At 34.0% G+C, this 22,143-nt stretch overlaps 1 protein-coding gene across 1 annotated transcript; it reads right to left on the minus strand.

The window, feature by feature from the left end:
* Positions 1 to 20,495: 20,495 nt before the first annotated feature.
* LOC143634145 (akuammiline synthase 1-like) lies at positions 20,496 to 21,851 on the minus strand. The gene has a single exon (XM_077102302.1). It carries the CDS (start codon positions 21,849 to 21,851, stop codon positions 20,496 to 20,498), a length of 1,356 nt encoding a protein of 451 aa, XP_076958417.1.
* Between the last annotated feature and the right edge of the window lie 292 nt (positions 21,852 to 22,143).

Genomic DNA, 22,143 nt, shown 5'->3' on the forward strand with positions numbered 1-22,143 from the left:
CCGTTCGATGGTATGAAATCAGATGGAGGGGGTGTGGCTGTGGCTTAAAAATCTTTTGATTTATCTGAAAACCATGTTATTGTAAAAACTTTTGAAGGGCCGAATTATTTCCTAAGAAGGTGCCGAGTACGCTGGATACTCATTCTTACGAAACGCAAAATTATCCTGAGCGTAACAGCCATCGTGAATCTCAAACAGCTCCTAAACCCACTGTTGTAATTACTCCCAACAATCTTTATAAACAACATGAAACTAGTCCACGTGATCAGGTATATAATCCTTGGCACAAAATGAGGACAAAGCAGCCGGGAACACATCGTCCTGTGCCTAAAAGTGCGGATTCATATCCTTCATTCAAAAAAGAAATTACGGAATTTATTTTGGAGAGAAACGCTAGGGAGTTTGGAGAGAGGTTGGCAAAGAGGTACTTCGGAAGATGCGGTAAAGAGGGTTTCCGATGGGGATATAGGCAGGGAAAACGTATTCATGCGATCGCACGCAAGTGTAAAGATTTTACTGAAGCATTAAAGAATGCCTCGTGCCCTCAGCCAGTGCAAGTTAGTAATCCGTTGCCGAACAGTGAAATTGTTACATGTATTGTCGAAGTTGCTAATTTAGGAAGCGGGGCATGTCTCCCACCGGCCGAGAAAACTCAGTATCCACCTGAAGCCAATTGCACTCTTAGTATGTACAAGAAGATTGATCCTAATTACTGTAATCCTATTGCTTGATGTACTACCTAGTCGCTTGTTGTGTGATTTTGTTATGCTTGTTTTTCTTTTTTATGTAACTTATATGCATCCCTAAAAGAAATAAAATGCAGTTCCAAACAGCCTTTTCTAATGTATAATTTATATTGTTATAGCATCTAATCTAATCTAATCTAAGTACTATATTAAAGCAACATATAGTTTTCATATGGTATTTAATTAAGCTATCCATATAGAATTTCACCTTAACAATTTCCAAAATTATAATTTACACCTATTAAGCTATTAAATCTTAATCTACATACTTATACTATTAAAACAAAATTATTCTTTCATAAGGCATGCTATTATGAATCCATAAGATAAAAATATGTTATATTAAATGTATTTAGACATATAAATATATTTTAATATGATTTTGAGACGACAATGTATGTTATTACGTATATTATTGAATTTAATTTTTTTATTGCAATTTTTAATCACCTGTGTATTACATGAGCTATATCCTAGTTTATAGTATACGGCTGTGATTGTGTCATTGTGATAAAAGACCCGTTGAGTGAGTTAATCTATAAGAAAACTTAGAAAAGAAGAAACAAGAAAGTATTTAAAGTTCGGGTTGCTCGTTAATTTGGGTGTCAAATTAAAGTACTGTATACATTAGAAAATATGCTTAGTGTCTATTATGTATTTGTTGATAGATTAAGGACTCATTATATTATTAGAAGACTAGTTTAAGGCCTGTGTATTACACGGGTAATTGACGAAAATTTTAAACTTTAAACTATTAAGTGAAATACAGTCAATAAAATGATCATATATTGTTAATACAATTATAATTTAAATTAAAATTACCAAATTACATAACTAAGATTACACAAATATGTTGCAAATAAGTAAAACCTTCCATGTACACTACATGTGTGATTGTATTGGTCGGTATACATTGTTTATTAAAAATCAAAATATTTAGTTTATGTCTGCTTGTAACTCCTGATAAGGTAACATATAGGTCTGCTTATAATTCTTATGTGTGACAAATAAGGTTCTTCAAGTACATACCAACCCTAGATAAATAATAATGTATCCATGAACCTAACAAAAATAAATATTCATGCACATAAATATCATACATTTTAATCAATTAATATGATGTCATTTGAGATCATCTGCTCATTTTTATCAAAAAAACATGATTATCTCAAAAACCAGATTACCTGAACGTTATTGATATAATCATCCTTAGAATCTTTAGAATTTATAATTAATTAATATTCTGTGTGTGACAAATTTTAATTGATTTTATATTTACAATTAACAATTGTATAATCTGTCACACCCCAACCTAAGGCGGAAATGCCGGGGCGTGATCCGATTGCTCACAGCTCAAAGATACTATCATGAATATAAGTGACAATATCTAATTAATTATTTTATTCAAAGTATATACACATTATTCAATTACAACAAACAATTTAAATACATGAATATAAACTCAAATAATGATTATCTTGATTATATCCTAAGGTCTTGTCTACGTGTCCAAACTTCAATCTTCAATACAAGCAACGTGCATATGCATAGAAAACAGAGTTTGTTAACATAAAGTTGAGTGAGAATATCATCAGTTTTGCATGTCAATATAAATAAATAAGCATAACGTAGTAAATGCGGTAAATGAATCAAACCATAAACAAACCAAGATGCGCTAGTGCGCCAACGAATCGTTGCCAAGCGAATCGGGCGTTGATTACAATGACTAAAATTTGTTGGTTTACCTTTGCCAAGCGAATCGGGCTCCGGTTACTAAGACGGTCGTATGATCATACTGATGAGCACCCAATACATGGGAATACGTTGGACCTCTCCGACAATGATTGAATATACACATAAGCAAGTGAATGAATATTAACACAAGTAAGCATATAACACGTATATTTGATTAAGTCACTCACAATTATACGTATGCATTTGTTTGAATATATATACAATATGAAATTCGGATAGGTATGCATATATCCCCAAAACGTTTAGAAAATTGGTAAAATAGGGGAATGATAAACTCACCTTAAATTAACGACAAACGAATATAAATACGAATAAGCGAGCTAACGAATAGGTGAGTCTCCCACTACACGTCAAACGATATAAACAATTTAGAATCCGGAATTTTGAGTAATGCTAATATAAGTAAAAATGAACTTTTTTCCGCTGGAATCAACCCAAACGAACATTTAGAATTTAAGTTATGTTTGTTTTAAGATTTAAGCGAGCTGGTATTGACCAGAATCCGAACAGCGAGTCGGAAGTCGGGTTTTGGTCGGTAGCCTTAAAATTATGTTATGAGAATAAAAGTCTTCTAGACCGAACGTTGAATCTGACCAGAAGTATGAGAAAATGAATAGTCAAACTTGTTGACTATTTTACCCTTTAACGAGTTTTAAACGAATTGACCAGTCAACATCCTTCAACCATCAAAATTGATAGAAGGTTATTGACTAGGGAATGTATATGAATGATTCTTATGTTTACAACTTACCCGGAAAGCGAAAGAACAAAGAGATATAACGAGTCAACGGTCCACACGCATGCAAAGTCAAACGTCTAAGAGTATGTCTTCAACCAAATAAGCAAAAACCGAGATGAATGATGATGTAAAAAGGGTAGGAAAGCTGGAGAAGGTATATTAGGGTATGAGGAAGTTGTGTGGCAGAGATTATGAGGCTTGTTTATATAAGAATAGCAAAACCGAACTATTTATAGGCTTTTTACTCATTTAAGCAAGAATATATGATTTAAAGGAAAGAATCATCGAATTATTCATAAAGATCTGATCTTGGGTAGGGGAAAACGAATTAGAACTTGTATCTTAGTTAAAATATGTTTACTTGGTCCTTAATTTACTCAAACGTGCCTAAAATAGTCGATTTTATACCATAAACGAGTTAGGAAAATAAGATCAGACGACGAATCTGCTCAGCATGTCCATGGCGCCGCGCAGTGGGGATAGGGTGGCTGCCCACGCGGCACTCCGGCCACCATAGGGTGCATGTTTCATAAATTGGAAATATTGGTCCCTATAGTTTGGTTTTAGGTCATTTAAAGAACTTTTTATGTTTAAAATAAGAAATAAACATTATCTAAAGTTTGAGTGATAAAATGTGAACATTAGAAACTTAAATATTTGATTCTTGATTAATAATAATAATCTAAAATATTACCGGGTCGGCTTATAAGTAAACGAATATGGTTTAGAAAATTCAAAATGTTACATAATCAAGCAACATAAAAAAACCAAAAAAACTATAACAAAATAACTTCTTTCATTTCATATGAAATATAATTGCTAGAAAAATGACAAAAGCATACTAACCGTAAATCCATGTTTAAATAACAGTGATATAGTAGAATATTAGAAAATTTAAAGTTGCATAAAGTGAATATAGTTATTCTTATTTACAGTAGTTGAAAGTATTATATTAGAAATGCTTAAATTTGAACATTAATTCCCTGTTATTATTTAATATTATGAGAAGTTGTTGCAATATTTAATTAATCGATATATATATTTTAACAACTTATAGAAAACAAAAAAGAAATAAAGATTTTGGATTTTATGGAAGCATGGTAAATGACTTTTAACTGGATTAACTATTTTTTTTAATTAATGTGAAAATGGAATATTCCATGAAATATAATGAGAAGCATGACTAAGTTACAAATACTAAAAAATAAAAATAATAAATATTTCTATTAACTTACATTATAATAAGTGTGAATTTTAATGAATTTTTATAACATATTTTAGTAATAAATATTAAGACTGTAATTTATTTTTAAAATTATATATATGGCTTTCTTATTCTGAATATAAACCATAATAAACACTTTGATTATGTACTAACCAACATGTAACACTAACGCAAACCCAATTCGTTGTATTTCTATAAAAATTAATAAGTTAATATAATATTGAAATTATGTAAATAACTAATGAAAACGATATTCTAGGTTTTAATATCCTAAATGATTTTGTAAAGCGAAAATAGTGAAATGTGATTGAAGCAGATTTTTTGGTTTAAAATTTTGAATGTTTTTAATTAAGTAATTTATCTTATAAGACATATTAAATTAACTATATTTAAATGTATAAAAAAAGTATAAATCAAGTCATAAAATATATGTTTATGAAGCATTTTGGTTTGAGTTTTGTAAAAAAATATTAAAAACTAAATATTGATCTTTTTATTGCTAAAACATTTTATGTTACACAAAAAAGTCATTTAAATAAAGGATTAATTTCATATGTACTCTTACAAAATGACAAATAGTTCATATAGTAAATCGTTATACATATGAACTATAGTTATAATATTCAACTTCAATGATTTAATGTTAAACACCAAGATATATATAATAGGTATTCTCCGTGTTTGCAATATATATACAAAATGTTTGCAGAAAATTAAGAAAATACACATTTTCTAGAGTTCAAATGCATATGAGAAAATTATTAAATAAAAATTTGAAATCAATCTTAAATAGAAAATTATGCATTGTTGCTCGAATCTGATGTGTGTCTAATAACCCTATAATAAAGACCCTCACAACTAAGCTTTAAAGATAAAACGAAAATCCTAAAACACACACAACCGACAAGTGTACCGATCGCAAGTAGTATAAACCTAGGAAGTCCGAGTATCAAACACGTGGACACGTAAGACGCTAACGATTACTAACCCTAGACAAAACCTACCTTAGAATAATATTATATTGATTTTTGATTTTTACTTACTTAACTGGACTAACTGGACTGACTGACAAAAGTTACCTAAAATAGAAAACTTAACGACAAACTAACTGAGTTGACTTCGGATAGAGAAAAACGTCTACCTGGGTCTGAATCAAATTGTAGGCCTAACAAGCTAATGGATTGGATGATATCTAGACACCGGTCCCTAAAGATGACACGACTAAAGATCGCTCGGGCTCACTGGATTACCTCTCGGTCTCACTCAACAAGCCTAAACTACTCAAAATCGGCTAAAACGACCAAACCGGGAAACAATTGCTAACGTGTTCTAATGATGGATCACCTCTCGGTCTCACCAACACTCGACCCTGATGGCAATGAATACTACACAACCAAGGATAGAGGAACAATTCAACTTAAACCAAAATAGATCAACTAGTCGCTCAAAACACCTAAACCTGACAAGAAACGAACTCGCTCTCGCGCAATTCTTATTCTAGCATGCAAAGGCAATGAGACAACCCTAACTTCCTATCACCTCTTGGTCTCAAAGAAGGTGTCTAACCGCTGTACTTAATCCAAACAATCACGCAACAAAACCCTACGGTGGTACCTACCGCAAACAAACCCTAAACACAAAGTCTAGAATCAAACAATGCACCGATCAATCAACACAAAACTAATCAATCAACACACGGGGTTTATGCAATGAATCACTAAAATTTCCAGCCACTAAACATAACCTATTTCATGTCTAAATCAAACTTTACAATAGCAATTCAAGTCTATCAATCAAACAATCCATAAAACCTATCAAAACCTAACAAGAATCATCATCCCTAGGTAGAACTAACAAGTTTAGCCGAACATAATTTTTGGACAGCAGCAAACACTTAACAAAATCATCATTAAATTCATCTTAAACATCAATTCAAGCATTCAATAATCAATATTAATCAATAACAAGTCAATCTCTCAAGTAATTGCAAAACAACTAATCAATTGAACAAGTAAATCAAAGTATATGAACAATGAAAGTATTGTAAGGATATTGGGTATTCCGGCTGCTGTTTGTTGCTGTAAGCTGACGGTGAATGATCCCGAGGCTTGGTTCTTGCTTGTTCTTCCTTCCCTAGCCACCACAAGCTCCAAACCCTAGCACACAAAACTTTTTCTCTTTTTTTTTTCTTCTGCCCTGCTGCGATCGGACCTGTTGTTCCAGCCTTAGGGTTTTTTTAATTTTTTATATTATAATATTATAATAGTATTTGGGCCTCTATGATGCATACGGGTCGGGCCTTGAGCTTTGTCTTGAACTTGTATGCGCAAAAGGCTCGTAGAATGCTCGAAAAGTCCCGGTTTTTACCTTTCTTTTACCCAAAACCTACAAGATTAATAAATGTACGTAAAACCTATCTAAAACGAGTTAAAACATATAAAATATAATATAGATAAAACGTGCGGAAAATACGTGTGTTTTACAACACATTAGATTGTCGCTGAGATCGAGTAGTTTGTTGATCTTGGTGCAATGCCATTCCAAAAAGCTGTTGGAAGATTGAGGGCTTTCGAAGAAAGCACCAAGAAGAAAATCAAGGAGGAAGGCATGTATGACAAGCTCTTATTCTCCAAAGAAGACGGAAAGAAGAAAACCAATGGCCATAAATTTGAACGTTGCGGTCACGAAAGTTCAAAGCAGGAAAACAGAGAACATGGTCAAGGAAAAAATCGGAAGTCATGGAAAAATAAAGGTGGGAAGCACGGTCATCAAAACAAAGATCACATAAGATGCTTTAATTATAACGAACTTGGACATTTCAAACATGAATGTCCAAAAGGGGAGAAAAGAGTTGAAGCAAACCTGATCCGGGAGGAAGATGACGAACCAACGCTACTATGATTGCAACCGGATCTTGAAGAATCGAAGCTCTCACTTAAATTAAGTTTACATTAAGGGGGAGTATTAGTATATAAACTAAACTTATTAATGTTTATATATTATGTATAGGGATCTTATTGTAATTAGTAGGGTTAATATGTAATTATTTAGCTTATAAATAGGAAATGATGTCAGACAAATTATTTGTTAATGTATTTAGTAATTCAATCGCATATTCAGTATTGTTAAATCGAGAATTCTTATGTATCATCCTGTTCTTTTTCAATCCAATTGAATTGTCAATTATTGATTTGTTCTTTGATTAGCCAACAAGGATAACATGAACGAGTAGCGGTTATGCTAGTTAAGTTTGTAAATGTTGTGATGGTTTTTTGTGCAGTTAAATAACCGTTACACTAGTTACCTGTATGAATATAAATTAAGTTACGGTGATAGCTAGATCAAGACACCAAATTCTATCAATATAATTTTCTTGATTTTTGGAACCATTTCTAGTGTTGCCTCTTAATAAAATCATTGAGAGGCTATCAAATAGTCCTAAATGTAACCTAATTGTCGTGTAAACAAATCTAACTGTACTAAAAATGATCAACAATTACATGCATAGTTATTTATAATTTTCCTTGATCATCAAAGAAGTGTCTGCAAGATATCAAGGTTAATAACTAGTAAGATTTTTGGTTATTAGGATGTAGGTGTTTCTCAACAAAAAAAGCTTCTCATTTTTTAATTTCTTGTTTTATCAACATTTAATATAATAAATTCATCCAATATGTTGTTTGAAATGCCTAGGGGTGCAAACGAGCCGAGCTGCTCGTGAGCTACTTGAGATCAGCTCGTTAAAAAGCTCGATCGAGCCGAGCTTAATCGAGCCCAAGCTCGTGCCTAAAAGTAAGCTCATTTAATAAACGAGCCTAAGCTTCACTTATCGAGCTCGAGCCGGCTCGCAAGCCTAAACGAGCTTGCCATTTATATAATTTTTTAAAATATATATTTAATAATTATTAATTAATATATATAATGTTATGAAAAAATAACTAAAAATAACTCAATAATATATATTATTTTATACATAAAATTCTAATAAAAAAATAATTATAATTATATAAAAAATAAATGATATATAGTAACCGAGCCGAGCTCGAGCTTGAAAATCTATTCACGAGCTGAGCTCGAGCTTTGAAAATAGAGCTCAAAGCGAGCCGAGCTCGAGCTCGGGCTCGGCTCGGCTCATTTGCATCCCTATCAAATGCCACATGATGTTATACTCTATATCAAATACAACAACAATCATACATTACTACAAAACTAGGCATTTGCAATCACCGTTCAGTTGCAAATCGATTTTGCTTTGGTGGTTTTTGCGACAAAAGGGATTTGGTCCGAAAAATTGCAACAAAGTTAGTTTCTGTCTTATTATTTGCCTATATTCTATATATAGCGACCATCCTTACCATATTTGCAACCGAAACAATTACGGTCGATACATTTGAAACCGATTAACGACTGAAAGGTTTGGTTGCTAATTTTGCAACCTGTTTTGTTTTGGTCGCTAGTTTTGCGGCGGATTTGGTTTTATTTGCTAATTTTGCGACCACTTTGGTTCGTCGCAAATTTTGGTCGCTTTTGCCCATTTGTGTAGTAGTGATAGCATGTAAATCCCACCCATAGCTCGGCTATCTATTGGTAGAGTACTCTGTATCAAATAAATATTGATAAAAGAAAAAATTAAGGTGATAGTGTATTAGTTTGACACTCTTCAAATTATGCTTGAACTATGCAATCATGAGTAAATACTTCCATTAATATTAATTCCTGGTTCTGTCAAAAGAATTTTGAACATGGCATATTGCGTTCAAAACTAAGTATATGGACAAACGATAGTTATAAATAAAAATAGTTAATTTAAGTTATATTAGGAATGCTTGGATGGTATTAACTAACATAATTTTTCGATCAATAAGTTTACCCAATGGGTTGCTTTCGATCAATAGTTTTTAAACGATTGTTATCACCAAAGCTCTCCCAGCGACTTTGTTAAAGATGATTGAATCAAGAACAATTAGAAACGAAAATCAAATGATTATTATTGAACTGAAACGTATATACAGAATTACAAGTAATGAATGAAGCATAATTGAAAACTAAAAACGAAACCCTAATTACGAGTCATTTATCCCCAAACGTAACTAACAGTCATGTAACAAACTTATTTCAGCTTTAGTCCCTCAAGCCTTCAGTACTTTGCAACTTCAACCCAAACTTCAAAGAATGAAGTTTATACCTTCTAACTATATAACCAGCAACCAGTAGTTGACTTTGACTTATTGTCGACCATTGACACTATATCTAACAATCTCCACCTTAGTGCAATTCAACAAACACCCAAAGTTTCTAAACAATTTTCAAAATTAGAACTTGACAGCACCTTGGTAAGCATATCAGCAGCATTTTCACTTGTGTCCACTTGCTTGATTTCAATCAACTTTGACGGCACAACTTCTCTTATGAAATGAAGCTTCACATTAATATGTTTAGTACGTTCATGAAATATGATATTTCTAGACAACTGAACCGCACCCTGACTGTCACAATAAACCACAGCCTGCGCATTGTCAATTCCCAACTCAGACACAAATCCCTTCAACCAAATTGCTTCTTTAACACCCTCTGTTAAAGCAATATATTTTGATTCTGTTGTAGATAGAGCCACAACATGCTGCAGTGATGCTTTCTAGCTAACCAAACTGCCCAAAAACATAAAGGCATACCCTGTGATTGATCTGCCTTTATCCAAATCCTTAGCAAAATCAGCATCCACAAAACCTTGAATCACTGATCCATTATTACAGCCCCTGCCAAACATCAAACTACAGTCTCTTGTACCATTTAGATACCTCAAAATCCATTTAGCTGCCTCCCAATGATTTTTACCAGGATTCGATAAATACCTGCTCACTAAACTCACAGCATATCCAATGTCAGGCCTGGTACAAACCATCATATACATAAGACTTCCAACCACACTAGCATATGGAATATTCTCCATATGCTTTACATCCTCTTCACACTTAGGACAATCTTGACTTGAAAGTTTAAAATGTTGTGCCAATGGAGTTACCACAGCTTTACTGTTCTGCATATGATAAGTTTTTAACACTTTATCCACATATGACTTCTGCGATAGCCATAACCTTCTATTATTTCTGTCTATTGTTATCTCCATACCCAATATCTTCCTTGCAACGCCTAATTCTTTCATGTCGAACTCTTCTTTTAACAACACCTTAGTAGCATCAATCTGACTCTTATCTTTGCATGCTACCAACATATCATCCACATATAACAATAGGTACACAAAATTACCTTTGTTGTATTCTTTTAAATACACACAATTGTCAAAACTACTTCTCTTGAACCCACAATTGATCATGTGCTCATCAAATCTCATGTACCATTGTCTTGGAGATTGTTTTAAGCTATACAATGACTTTTTCAGCAAACACACCTTTTCTTCATTACCTTTCTCTTCAAATCCCGAAGGCTGTTTCATATAAATGTTTTCTTCCAACACCCCATGAAGAAAAGCAGTTTTCACATCAAGCTGTTCTAATTCATAATCTTCCAAAGCAATTAATGACAATAATACCCTTATAGATGTATGTTTAACAACAGGTGAAAATATTTCATTATAATCTATACCAGGTCTTTGTGTAAACCCCTTAGCCACTAACCTCGCTTTAAACCTTGGTTTCTCAACTCCTGGTATACCTTCTTTCACCTTATAAATCCACTTACATGACACAAGCTTCTGATCCTTGGGTTTATCCACCAATACCCAAGTTTTGTTCTTATACAAGGAGTCCATTTCTTATTCCATTGCTTTAATCCATAACTCTTTATGAACTGACTTTATGGCTTCATTGAAGCTCAAAGGTTCACACACATCTTCCATTTCTGCAATATGAAACACAAATGTAGAAACATCTTCTGAATCTCTAAACCTTATAGGAGGTTTAATAGTTCTTCTTGTTCTCTCCTTAGTAATACTATAACCATATTGAGATCTACTAGATGAACCCTCTTGTCTTGTAACCTCATTTCTTTCGGTTACATCTTTGTCAATATCCTCCACCTCAATGTGAACTTCCTTATCCCAAGAACCCTTTCCTTTTCCTATATTAACAACATCTCTGTACATGACACTTTCTCTAAACTCTACCACATCCCTGCTTATCTTAATCCTTGGACCTTTATCTTCCAACCTCTACAATCTATAATCCTTCACTCCTTCAGGATACCCCAAGAGAATGCACTTTTCAGCCCTTGGTTCAAGCTTTCCTTGACTTATGTGAGAATAGCATAATGACCCAAATACCCTTAGATGATCATAACTGGTATTACCACCAGTCTAGATCTCCATTGGTGTTTTCTTGTCAATAGCTAATGAAGGAGATCTATTAATAAGATAAGCAGTAGTGGACACTGCTTCTGCCCAAAAACTTTTGGGCATTCCAGAGCTAATAAGCATACACCTAACTTTGTTAAGGAGAGTTCTATTCATTCTCTCAACTAAAACATTTTGTTAAGGTGTACATGGAACTGACATATGCCTACCAATCCCATTTTCTTTGCAATACTTGTTGAACCAACCACTACAGAACTCAAGACCATTATCAGTCCTAAGCTTTTTAATCTTTCTATCTGTCTGATTCTCAACCAGTGCCTTCCATTCTTTGAATTTATCAAAAGTGTCATCCTTATGTTTCAATATATGTACCCATACCCTTCTTGAATAGTCATCTACTATACTTAAGAAGTATCTTGCCCCTTCTAAAGAATCAACTTAAGCAGGACCCCAAAGATATGCATGTATATAGTCCAATATACCCTTTGAACTATGTACCCCTTTTCTAAATTGAACCCTCTTAGCTTTTCCTAAAACACAATGTTCACAGAACTTACTATCTAGTTCCCTCAGATCTTTGAAAACTTGTCTCTTATTCAATTCTATCAGCCCTTCTGCACTAATATGTCCCATTCTATTATGCCACAGAATGACAGAATTACCCTTCTTGTCATCTGCAATAGAAACTAACCCTTTTTCTACACAACCATCTAACACATAGATATTGTACCTTTTCCTAGTACCGGACATAACAATCAAAGACCCATTTACCACTTTAACCTTACCATTTCTTAGACTAACCCCATATCCATTACTTTCAAAAGGACCGAGAGAAATAATATTTCTTGTAAGTTCAGGAATATACCTTACATTTTTCAATGTAAACATGGCTCCACCTTCTAATTTCAAAGAAACATTGCCATGTCCCTGAATCTTACACGGTCTGTCATCGCCTAACTGTACAAAACCAAGATCTTCAAGTATCAACTTATCAAAGAGATCTTTATTTGGTGTCATGTGGTATGAACACCCAGAATCCATAATCCATTCTCTTTTAATATCTCCATTGAACACCATCATGACATCTGCACTGTCATAACCTTCTTGAGAGCCATCAGGAGATGGATTTGAATTCCTATTACCACTATTTTCACCATTCTTCTTTCTTCTTTCGGGACAATCTCTCTTTAAATGCTTATCTGAGTTACATACATAGCACTTTCTTTTAGTTTGTGACTTGGATCTGTTAGACATCTTGGGTTTAGAGTTTCTTTGATATGTCCTTCCTCTAACATACAGACCATTTGCAGAATCATCATTGCCTTCATTCTTCTTTTGCAATTCTTTGGAGTTAATTGCAGCCATAACTTCATCCATTGACAAAGTATCCCTACCAAACATTAGTGTGTCAACAAAATGTTCATAAGAATGTGGAAGTGATGACAGAAACAAAATTGCTTAATCTTCTTCATCAATTTCGACATCTATATTCTTAAGATCTAACACCAACTTGTTAAACTCATCCATATGATCTTCTAACGTCTTTCCAGAAGCCATTTGGAATGAGTACAGCATCTTCTTGAGATACAAACGATTTGCTAATGATTTGGTCATGTACAAACTTTCCAGTTTCAACCAAACCCCTGCAGCCGTCTGTTCTTTAGACACCTCGCGTAGAACACGATCACCAAGACTCAAAATAATGGCGCTGTGAGCCTTCTCGAGAATATCCTTCTTTTCTTTGTCGCTTAAGTCTGTCGGCAGTCTGTCTTCTCCGGCAAGAGCATCTACCACTCCCTGTTGTACCAATAACGCCTTCATTTTAACCCCCCAAAGACTAAAATCATTTTTACCGTCAAATTTTTCTAGTTCGAACTTCGTTGAAACCATCTTGTTCTACAATTTCACGGATTAATTGAATCACCTTCGTAATCGAGAGCATGAGGCTTTGATACCAATTGTTAAAGATGATTGAATCAAGAACAATTAGAAACGAAAATCGAATGATTATTATTGAACTGAAACGTATATACAGAATTACAAGTAATGAATGAAGCAGAATTGAAAACTAAAATCGAAACCCAAATTACGAGTCATTTATCCCCAAACGTAACTAACAGTCACGTAACAAACTTATTTCAGCTTTAGTCCCTCAAGCCTTCAGTACTTTGTAACTTCAACCCAAACTTCAAAGAATGAAGTTTATACCTTCTAACTATATAACCAACAACCAGTAGTTGACTTTGACTTATTGTTGACCATTGACACTATATCTAACAGACTTCATAATCCCCAATCGATCAGAGCCAAATATTTTCTAGGGATCCTAAACTCGGTCATCGATTTCATATCAAGTTTGAATTAGTCTGCGGCTCCAATTCGTCCAAATTGACGATGTTTGATTTTGCTACTAATTTGAGTTCAATATATTTTATTGCAATGCATAAGGAGAATATTAGTGAACGAAGGAATTGGGAAAGCAACACAAACCAACCACGGTATGAAACTTACTTTTGTTGGTTTTGATTTTGGATTTCGTAATTACTTGTAGCTAGCGTTGTTTCAATCACTTATTTTCCCCCAGTTGAACCTTTGATTCCTTCATCATTGGCTATTTCTCTCAAGGTGCTTCTATCAGTTTTCGTGGTTATAATGTATTATTATAGCGTCATATGTTATATTAGATTATTGTGAATGTTAAACGAAGAAATATTTGCTTGATGATAGTTATAAATTTCAATTGATGGAGTAATACTCTCCTCAGTCTCAATAGTTGTCTGCATGATGGTCTTCATCAGTTCTCTCATTTTGGTGTAATTTCTTCTCTTTGACTTTATGCATAAGCACATAAGGATATAATTTACTATGCTCATTTGGATAAATTGTGTTCATCTATGTTATTTAGGCTATGAGGATGTGAAAACTTTTGGAGGGATTAGAAATAATGGTGATGCTGATGTGCTTTTTCTTAATTAACTTACATAAAAAAAACTTAATTGATTTATTTTTGTATATGCGTATAGAAATGACATTAAGCAATTTGAAGTACCTTAGCTCCTTTACACACCTATAGGCTGCAATTCTAGCCCCGAAGGAAAATGTAGGGAACTCGGGACCATCGGTGGCCCGTGTAGGAGAAATAATAAAAGGGAACGATCACAGACAGTATCATCTGGTAAGTTCATACGGGTCTTTTTTCAACTTCCATTAGTCTATATATGGATCTTTGGGGTTAAACTCGCGACCCTATTTAGCTGAGCGGGTCGTGTCAACCTGATTAGCTCATGGTTTGATCCGTTTAACCCATTTGTTTTTTACTTAATTTATTAAAATGTGTTATTTGTAACAAATTAAACTGTCAAAGAATTCTATGCCAAATTGTAAAGCTAAAAAGTAAAATTAGTTGATTTAAAATTAAGGTATCAAAATGGGACATGGTGATATAGTTTTTGAAATGCAAAAATAAGTTTTTGTAATGCTTCAAGACTAAAAAGAGTCTTTTGTGTACATTATTACCAGCCAATACCGGGTGGATTTAAGCCCCAATGACAGTTTTATTGTTCGCATTCACAAGCACTATTTAAAGGCGAAGTTCTCTAAAACAAGGGGATTTGTCTGTATTTTTTTAATGAATATATATAGTAATTATTGTTAATTCTGTTAGTAACTATAAAACGAAAAAGTTTTTCCTGCTTGCAGTACTCAATGACCATATATTAGCCTCGCGAAACGAGCATGTGAGGTTGGACAGGGTAACGGGTCAAAACGGGTTATGAAAAATGGGTTGTTTTAAATGTATCTATTCTGTTTGGGTTAAAACAAGTTGTTTTTCAATCATTGTATGCAGGGTATTTTTGAATCATGTTGGTGGCATGAATTGGGGTCACACTCAGAATAGTAAATCAGTTTTGGTCTGGTCCTTGGATGTTGTTAACTACAAAGTCCAAAATGGGGTTAGATGATGAATAAGGAGAATATTCGTGAAGGCAGAACTGAATACTATATTGGGCTAAAGAATGTGAAGAGAGTTATATTAGGAGTTGGGCATAATATAGTTGTCAATATGATTGGTAATGAGTGTGAATTTAGGGTATATATGAGATGGATAGGGTATTTTATGTTTATTTAGGATCCCTTTTTAGTGGTTCGGAGGTTGTTGATTTTACTTGGGGGCATGCCCCGGCAGGATTAAGTAACCCTTTTATTTGTAGTTTTTGATGTTCAAATTATAATTTTTCCATGTTCTTTCCCTTTACCGAAAAAGAAAGATAGTACCGTCTGGTTGTGAGTCATTTTCGAGTGTATGCAGATTTTATTGAGTTGGATTATCATGAAAAGGGGAATTACATGTATTTATAATAGATTTTGGGCGTTCAATCTTTGTATTAATTGTTTCATTTCTATTGGCCATCTTCAAGTATATTACTTTTTGAATGGGCTATCAAGTTAGATGTATGTTTAAAATCGTTTTGACTAACAAGAACTGAGCAGTGGTGTGGTATTGGGGTAATAACAAGTTACAAACACCATATTTTGTTCTCTTTGATTTTAAAGTGTAAACATAATACAGTCTAGTTGCTATGTTGAAATGAAATATGTAAGTTTATTTTAACAATTTGTATCTATTTGGTGCTAAATTGATGATTATATTTGAACCACCTAATGCGACATAGTTACCATTTATGAACCCATCCTATAAAGAACATTATTCTTCAACAAGTAACGTATGTATGAGTTTTTAGACAGCTACATTTTCATATAATTGTATGGTTGTGCTAGCGTAGGTGTTATATTCCACTTTGATCTTTTTCTTTATTTTTTATGTGTTTTTGTTAGAATAAATAAAAGAGTTGGTTTGTTAGAATAAGTAAAAGAGTTATATAATTTATAACAATAAATTACCCATCTAACTGACGGGTATAAAACTAGTTGATTCGGGTTTCAATTAAAAATAACGGTGATAAAGTATGATGTACGATATAATCATCGACATCACACTTGTTTCTCATGGAACCATTCAAGAAACCACTAATATTCATGACTCATAAGGAGACAACAAGCATAGACCCCAAGTCTCTGCATTCAGTCACTCAAATACAAACTGTGGTCCACAATATTTTAGTACGTGTCGAACCACTGGTCGGTCTAGACCGATTTTTGTACAAGCTCAAAAAACACGTTAATTTCATATAGCATAGTTAACCTCTTCCTTTCGTTCTTTAAATGACGTGGTTCTTGATCATTGGTTTATTTAAGCGTTTTCTACACTCGCGCTAAAACCCTGGCTAGTTATATATAATACCTTTTATGCCTATATAAAATGCAAAAGAAACCGATAGTATAGTTCACACAAAATGTCATCTTCCATATTGAAATCACTGTTGTTTTTTCTTAGTGTTGTTGCAAATTTTATGTTCATCCGGGTACGTACCTTATATTAAAGTTTTGTTAACACATCTTTATTATTAATTGTACCAATATTAATGTTATTATGATTAGATTAGACTACATTAAATTATATAAAATAAAAAAAGTGAATATGGTGCTGCCATACACGTAAGTTTAGACGAAAAACCTTTCATAATTAAGTTGTTTTGATTAAAACCTTTCACTAAGGGAGTTTCAATTTCCGTCTTTTTGCTAATTTACTTGGCGTGACCCATTCTAGTTAACTAAAAACCATGTGATTGTAAAAACTTGTGTAGGCTGTCTAATTTTGGAGCTTTGCCGAGGGTGTCCGGGTCAGTTCGAAAATCCAAATTTGGACGATATGCGGTTAACAAGCTCCTTCCTCATCACAATCCCCATGGGATATCTCCTTTTAAACTTACTCACCAAGATCTTAATAGTTTGTTTCAATCAAGAATGCGAAACTTACTCGAGAATTTTAATAAGAAGCCCGACCCGAAGAAGTTTGGAGACGACTTGGACCCGAAGAAGTTTGGAGACTACATGGCAAACAAGTATTTCAAAAAGGAATATATAAAGGGTTTTCGATGGGGGTTTAAGGCTGGAAAGCGTATTTACTCAGTCCCGCTTAAATGCGAAAAAGCATTAAATATTACCTCGTGTCCACAGGCGCCTCAGCCGAGTCCATTCCCGGGAAGTGCCCCACAGCCTCAGCCGAGTCCATTCCCAGAAAGTGCTGTTGTTAATTGTATTGTGGAAGTTATTAATTTAGGATATTCGATTATATGTCTTCAGCCATACGAGAGTTATCAGATTCCACCTGAAGCCACTTGCGAACTTGATCATCCCGATAAGCTTAACGCTACGTATTGCCTACAGAACTAGGCGAGATATCGGCTTCTACTTATCTTGATCCGGTGCGGGGTTCGGGGGGTTGATCGTTAATTATGCTTGTGTTTTACTTCTAAGGATGAGTTTTCATTAGCTTTTCTATTGTTGTTTGTAGTTAAAAGGTGTGCTTAAATAGTTAAATTGATGTTCTTTGCTATTGGTAATAAAATGTGTAAGTTTATTATTATGTGTGTAAAATTGTGCCACCATCTTGGTCGTCACCTATATTTTTAATTAGCGAAAATCCTCAAAATAACCATTTTGATCAGACCCTTTCCAACTTTAGCTATAGTTTTGAAAAAAATCAAAAAAAATACCCAAAATAGGCATTTTTTTCCCGTCGGATCCAACAACCGCCGACGGAATTCGCTGACCTGTAAAATCTTGCCACGTGTTAATGGATCCGATGGAATTTCTTAAAAGAAGCGTCGGATCCAATTTGAATCCTAAGTTAGAGAAGATGGACCGGCATTATGGAACGATCTTATTGTCTCTTACAAAGCAGCCTGCTTCTCATGTTCATGTAATCACGTATAGTTTGAGCCCAACAATGATCTCTACAGAAACACTCACCATTTTAGCCCAATTCAAGTTTATTAACAAAAATCGGATTGTAACCCTATACATTAAAAATTGTTTGAACCCGATCTAAACTAGTTAATACCTGTTTCCAAACCGGTCAAACCTGTTTGTTTTCGAACCTGATAAGGGATCGACAACTCCAATTGGTGACTTGTTTATGGACTAATGGGAATGCAGAAGAGGAGTAAAAAAACCGCAACTCTGAAAGTAATAATCAGTTCTAATATTGGAAAGTTATTTCAAATCGTATTCGTGTTCTTGTTTATTGATTCTTGGACTTCACCATAATTGGTCCTGATTTGCTTTGGCACATTTCGAAATTTGTGAGGAAGGAAAACCATTTTGTTTTTATTTGAAAGAAAAAATATTTGTAAGAAAACATGTATATCAGTATATGCATATACATCTCAAGAATTAGCCTAGCCTAACATGAGGTACATTATACAAGTGGCATTTGCTGTTTCTCGTGGACCACTCAACAACCAATAAACCGATACTCATCACTCATAACGTACGAGAAAACATTTAATGTAATCTTGTAGTCTTGTTGCTAGGCGATTTAAAGACATAACTAGTTCGGTTATTGTACACCCCTAATTATAACGTGACATGTCTATAAAAGGGATTAGCTCGTTAACATAATTTTCATCACACTAAATGGCATCCTTCTGTGTGAAATCGTTAGGCTTACTTGTTATGATCCCATTTTCTGTTTCCCTTGGTACGTTCATTATATTTATAAAATTTTTGTTATTCAATATTTCGTACCAGTTACCATCAATATTACTATCATTAAATATTGTTCATTGACTAAAAGTTTATTTAATTTCAGCAACAAATTATTTTAGTATTTAATCAGATTTTAAAACGCCATTGGTGAGTACCGAAGGATTTCAAGGATTAGATCTTGGTTAAGATTGTTAAGGGTTAATTACTATTTTTTACGGATGTTCTGTTATGATTACTGAGGGGTTTCCACAGTGGCGGATCTAGAAAGACGTACAATGTAGGGTATCTAAAAAAAGAATCTGGACCTATCATCATGAATATCCGTGGTGGATCTAGAAGGACAATTCACTGGCGAATGTTCCATCTTTGGTTAAGATTATTGTCAACAAGTAAGCATTCGCTACATGTCATTGAACAGTCTATCGTTAATCTATCACCACGAATTAGTATCTGCGATGAGACCAACCCCTTTGTAAAATCGGTCGGTGAAAAGACTTCACCAACAATTAGTCGACATCACCAAGGGACCAGATTGATGAAGATCCTCTAATTATCTGTAGTAATACGTACCTTTGCTTCACTTTTTTCCCCTTTTTCGTAACTTGACAAAGATGTATTTCGAAGATAAACTTATAGAGGGTTTTCATTAGATCTTATTTATGAATAGAACCATTCAAACCCAAATAAACAACCCCTAAATGAACTTAAAAAAAAATAAGTTAAGCATACCTATAAATCAAGAGACGATGATGGTACGTGAACAATCACCGAGAATGACTACACGTTCTTGCTACAATTCGATATTGGGAGCAAGCGACAGATGATAAGAGAAAGATAATATATTTTAAGTCATCACATAATATGATCCTACACTTTTCTCTCTTTGTTTTTTAATTAATGTTTAAAATAAAAAAAAAATCAGGGAAAAAACAAGCAAAACAACTTTGATTCTTTCATAAGATTTTATTGATACAGGAACGGACGCTATTAAGACATAACAAATACATCGGCTTAAATACGATAATTTACCACCCGACCAAAATCAAACACAATGTCTTGGGTTTATTCCAGTGCATATATGCTTTTATTGACACATAAAATCAACTTTAGTTAATTTTTACAAAATGAAAGCAGTTCCTTGTCATTCTGAAATCTTTCCATGTCTTGTTTATCCAAAGTCACCAGTGCTTCAATACCATCTCTATTGGGAGTATCCATTAGCATAGAACCAATTAGGTTTGTAGATCTTAACGTTAAACCTACAACTGCAGGTTTTCCCCATCCAAAATCAACTTTGTTATAAGGGAACCCGCATAAGCTCGAAAACAAAAAGTATCTATCCGCAACATTTTCTAAATCAAAATTCATTTTTCTTAACACATTCGAATCAAAGCTTTCACGAACCAGTTGTAGATTTTGGAGTCGTTCAAGTTCCATCTTCTGTTTTTGTATCTCCGAAACCACCACAGTTAATGAAGTTTCACTTTCATTTCGGGTGGTGACCAACATCTTTGCAGTGATATTCCCAACGGTAGTTTGGGGCAGCTTTGGGACAAATTTGTTACGCATATTGACTGGAATAGATAAAAAAGATGGTTTAAAAGAAGATGATGTTAGGGTGCTTGCTGCTAATACAGTTTTGTAAATTAGAGAAATCAATACTTCTACCCGTGTAGGATTGTTTATAGATGGTGTAGATCCATCTTTGGCCAATGCAAGGACCTTGTTCTTGAGATCGCTTAATTTCGAGTTCGGGAACACGAATTTTCTCGTGATAGCATTAACACGCCTTTTATGCAAAACCGCAACTTCTGGTGGAAAAAAATTGGTGGTAGCTGGGTAATGAATGAAATGAGGATCAAGGAGCAGTACCTCTTTGTGATCAACGGAACCATGACGTGCCACTGAAGCCCAGTGACTAAGAAACGAGCCAAGAGTACAACCATCACCAACTCTGTGTGACAGAGACACTGCCACCGCCATTCCACCACACGCAAAGTGATTGACTTGAACCCCAACAACATACTCTCTATAAGGAGAGTGTTCCCAAAACATGCCATCAACATAAAGTTGGCCAACAATGTCATTATCTTCACTTGTATCCTGGGACATGCTCATTTGGCTACTGTATTTGGTTTCAACAAACACAACTCCCTCATCGTTACAATCGACGTAAGGGGTTGTTGGTGTGTGTATCCTGCCAGCAAACGGATAGTATCGTGTTAGGCTCTGTGACAATGATCGCTTCATCTTGTGAGCTTTCTCATGAGGAGTTAAACCGCAAATTTCGTTGTTTGGGTAGAAGAGAACTATTGGTATATAGATGGGTAATTGCAATTGATCAATCATGGAAAGATTATAAGTTTTGAGATGAGATGGGGTTCGAGATGATGGCTTGATTATTTCTCGAGAAATAATGTTGTGAGGTTGACTCCTACCGAATCCCGGGTTCTTCCCTATCATCATCGTCGTCGTCATCATCATCAATAACTTTTAACAAAGAGATTTATTGGTTTTAATCTAGTAGTTGCAAATTACGTGTAGTTAGCTAGCTACATATAGTGCCACCTTCGTACCTTGTTGAGTATTGAATACTAATAGAATCTAGTATTATATATTCATTGATCATCTCCACCACACGGGACTTTTACTTGCATCTTTAAATAAAAGTATAACAAAGGGTTATTGGTTTTCTATTCTAACCTTGAGAGAGAGAGGGGGGGGGGGTTATAAATAGTTTACTAAGAAGGATAAGAAG

The sequence above is a fragment of the Bidens hawaiensis genome, unplaced genomic scaffold, assembly GCF_021521415.1.
Source record: "Bidens hawaiensis isolate Kalapana, Puna unplaced genomic scaffold, B.hawaiensis_p1.1 tig00007028_1, whole genome shotgun sequence".
Lineage (NCBI taxonomy): Eukaryota > Viridiplantae > Streptophyta > Magnoliopsida > Asterales > Asteraceae > Bidens > Bidens hawaiensis.

What these genes read in the sequence shown, in the direction of transcription:
- LOC143634145 (XM_077102302.1), bottom strand. Translation starts at nt 21,851, where the DNA reads ATGATGATAGGGAAGAACCCGGGATTCGGTAGGAGTCAACCTCACAAC.